Here is a 3994-nt window from a genome sequence, read left to right as displayed (position 1 = left end):
TGTGTGTGTGTGTGTGTGTGTGTGTGTGTGTGTGGCTGGCTGGTACCGCGATCCAAACCCTTGACCTTAGTGTTATCAGTACCACGCTCTAACCAAGGGCTTGCTTTCTTGATTTCTTTTGCTGCAAGTTCATTGCTGGAGTATGAAAACACTACTGATTTTTGCATATTGATTTTGTATCCTGCAACTTTACTGAATTTGTTTATCAGCTCTAAGAGTTTCTTGGTAGAGTCTTTAGGCTTTTCTATATATAGAATAATGTCATCTGCAAACAGGGACAATTTGACTTCATCTTTTCCCATTTGAATGCCCTTTATTTCTTTCTCTTGCCTGATTGCTTTGGCTAGTACTTCCAATACTATGTTAAATAGGAGTGGTCAGAATGAGCATCCTTGCCTTGTTCCTGTTCTTAAAGGAAAGCCTTTCAGTTTTTCCCCATTCAGGATGTTATTGGTGGTGGGTTTGCTGTATATGTCTTTTATTGTGTTGTGGTACTTTCCCTGTATACCTAATTTGCTGAGTCTTTATCATGAAGGATGTTGAATTTTGTCAAATGCTTTTTCTGCATCTATTGAGATGGTCATATCATTTTTGTCCTTGATTTTGTTGATGTGGTGTATCACATTTATTGATTTGCATATATTGAATCATCCTTGCATCCCTGGGATGAATCCCACTTGATTATGATGTATAATCTTTTCGATGTGCCATTGTATTCTGTTTGCTAATATTTTGTTGAGGATTAGGAGGCAGAGTTAGAAAAGATGGGTGCTTCTATGGCACTGACTCCATTTTCTGAGTCCAACAGTCAATGTTCAGAGTTTCTTTTGGGACCTTCTCAAGGGTATAAAATATCCTTTCAGGTCATTCTATAATCATGTTAGAAATAACCTTTCAGGGATGGCCCATGGCTCACTTGGGAGAGCGTGGTGCTGACAACACCAAGTCAAGGGTTAAGATCCCCTTACCAGTCATCTTTTTTTAAAAAAGAAAAGAAAAAGCTGGATTTTCCTGATTGACTGTTTCTCCCTTCACTTATTAAAGCAAAGTGCCTATAACTAAGCTGTATGCAAATGGTCACCAAGCTTTGCACAGCGCCCAGGAGACTATCAGGATAGGATACTGGTTCTCTTACCTCTAAACCAAGGCTCCTCAAGACACGAGCTCAATGAATATCACATACCAGCCACAAATATGCTTGTTTCTCTGATTCCTTAAAATTTTATTTATTTATTTATTTTTTATTTTTTTATTTCTTTTCCTTTTTGTCTTTTTTACTGACCAGTAACGGGATCGCAACCCTCGGTGTTGCGCCCACACCGCGCTCAGCCAGTGAGCGGGAACCGGTCTCCACATGGGATCCGAACCCTCGGCGGGAGCGCCGCCACACTCCCAAGCGGCGCACTCTCCAGTGCACTACCAGGCCGGCCCCCTTAAAATTTTATTTTAATCTCAAGAGAATTAATTTGTAGGTAAACTTTCTGAGAGGCTACTTTATAGCAAGGGAGCCTACTTTATTTTTATTTTATTTATTTATTTTTTGGGGGGAGGCTACTTTATAGCTACTCTTATGGGGCCTCTCCCAGCTATCCCCTGAAAAATTGGCTTGACCTTTCACCTGCATCTGACACAGATGTTAACATGACCTCATGGTTGCTTTTGGTTATCTGTGTGTCTATTCTGTGTTATTTGTCCACCTTGGTTGGTAATCAGCTCATCAATGTATATGAACCCCTATCACACACTCATCTTTGTGCTGGATATCGTAGGGGTTTCAGGATAGTTCCAGACAATGCCCTCTAGGAATTGAACTCCAGATGGGAGCATTACCTGCAACATACAGGTGATAGCAGAGAAAGAATTAAGTGCTGAATTTCCTGCAAATATTCATGCAGGAGCTGAAGAGAGTTGTTAGGGAAGAGGTGGAGGAGGGATGTGTGAGGTTAAGGGATACCTCATACTAAATCCAAGAGACATTGACAGATGTGTGGGCTGGTACTGGCAGGTGGGAAAATGAGACTGAATTAAACAGTGATTGCCTGAATATGTCTCCATGCTGATTGCCATCGGCAAATCCTGCCAACTCTACCTTAAAAATCGGTCCCCATCCAGCCAGTTCTCACTGTCTGCAGTGACAGTGACTGGGTCCAAGTCATGGCATTGTGGCCATGTTCTGCAGCAGCTCCCTGGCGGCCATCTTGAGCCCATCCTGCACTTTGCACTGTGTGTCAGTCCCAACTTTGTCCCGCTCAGATCCTCCGTGGCTTTCGATCCCACGGAAACCAAGCCAGAGTCCTCCAACGGACCTGGGCCCTTGTGATCTGTGTGTCAGCCCTGCTGGCCTGGCCTCTTACTGCCCTCCCCTCATCACCACCCCCAGGTGCAGGGCCCCAAACATTCCGGCACATCCTCTCCTCCAGGCCTTTGGCATGGCTGGGTGCCCTGCTCAGTATGTCCTCTCTTCATCTCACAAGACTCACTTTGCCCCCTCCCTGAAGTCTCAGCTAGATGGTCACATCTTCTTGAGGCCACACTTCACTCTGTCCCCATCCCTCTCCACCCTTCACCAGCCTAGTCTCTTCCCAGTGCACACCATCATCAGAGGGCACTTGTGAACACTTTGTCTCTCCTCTGCTGTCTGTTCCATGTCTGGACGCCTGGCTCGCGGCAGAGGCGATGAGCATTTGCTGCACCGAGACCCCGGCTTTCCCCACAGCAGAGGGGGTCTGCCCTCTCCTGGTAGACTAGGTGCTTGTGCAGGAGCTTCTCAGGACACAGAAGCACCTTCAGAATGGAACCTAACATGTCTCTGGACACTCGTGACACTGAACACGGTCGCCTCCCTCCCTTTTGTCTGCATGGCAGATGCAGGACTACACCTGGGGCTCATCACCTGGAGGGATGGAAGCCTCCACCAAAGAACTCACCTGCCCCTCTCACTGGCTATGGCCTCAGCACTGGGCAGGGTCTGTTCTTTCAAATAAAAGGAGTGCCTGCTTCCAATGACTTTCTTATGTGAAGTTTCTGAAAAGGTTTGCTCACCTTACTTACTAATTAAAGGGAAGCCACATTTTTCCCCTTCCTGGTCTCTGTAGCCATACCACCATGGGCTACTTGATAGCCACATCCAGATCGGGTTACACAGACGCCACGATAATGCCATCCGCTGGATGATTAAGTCGACAAGGCTGAGTGACTGGGTGAAAATATTCCCTGACTGGACTCTCCCTTTGGCAACCTGCTCACCATCACGCTTGTTTTTATGATGCAAAAGGAGATTACTTCTGCTTTTAATGATGGCGGCTCCAGAAATGGTGAGTCAGTTTGGTGTGGGGAGAGCAGACGCGTCCCAAAGACGCTTTTCTATGTTTCTTGATGTTGTACAAACTGCCAGCGATGGCTTGTTTGGAAGGGGACCTCTTCCCCAGGTTTGATCTTTGAGAAGGTGTTTTTCCATTTATGCTTATTCTTTTTAATCAGGTAAACTCCATAATTTGTCACATGCAGATAACAGGCAGAAGTATCAGCAAGAATCAAAGCCAAAAATGGCTGAAAGTGAGAACTTGTGAGTTTTCTAAGAAATTCTTCAAAGCTATTCCTGTGATGGAAATAAACATTTTTAGCATATAACTCTTGCTTAGATTTTACTATGACCATGTGAAACTAAGTTCATTTTAAATGCCTTCATAGTTCCCTTCGGAATTTCAAACATTGCAACAGGTAGCCAGAAAGAAAATTAAAATGGGAGATTCTGGTATCTCTGTTTATATGCTTGTGGGAGCCTTTGTCGATTTGAGCACTCGGGGAAAGCAGGTTCCTAGAGACGCGTGCCTGAAACCTGGGAGAGTGAATTGGAATTTAATTGGGAACATTCTGCCGTCTCTTGCTCCCTCCGCCCTCCTGCACGGAATGACTGTGAGAGGCCTCTGCCTCCGTGGTGTTGTGACAGGTGGAATTCTCGTAGGAGACAGAGCCCTAGTGTTGCGTTGGTGCG

The 3994-nt window shown here is 45.5% G+C and overlaps 1 protein-coding gene across 1 annotated transcript in view; it reads left to right on the top strand.

The window, feature by feature from the left end:
* Positions 1-3296: 3296 nt before the first annotated feature.
* Positions 3297-3994, top strand: part of TMPRSS3 (transmembrane protease, serine 3) — a 25670-nt gene continuing 24972 nt past the window's right edge. The window contains exon 1 of the mRNA XM_008576916.1: positions 3297-3314. Coding sequence (XP_008575138.1) covers positions 3297-3314 — 18 coding nt within the window. The remainder of the gene's footprint in view (positions 3315-3994) is intronic.

The sequence above is a fragment of the Galeopterus variegatus genome, unplaced genomic scaffold (assembly GCF_000696425.1).
Source record: "Galeopterus variegatus unplaced genomic scaffold, G_variegatus-3.0.2 Scaffold1427, whole genome shotgun sequence".
Lineage (NCBI taxonomy): Eukaryota > Metazoa > Chordata > Mammalia > Dermoptera > Cynocephalidae > Galeopterus > Galeopterus variegatus.
This window is presented reverse-complemented; position numbering and strand designations above follow the sequence as displayed.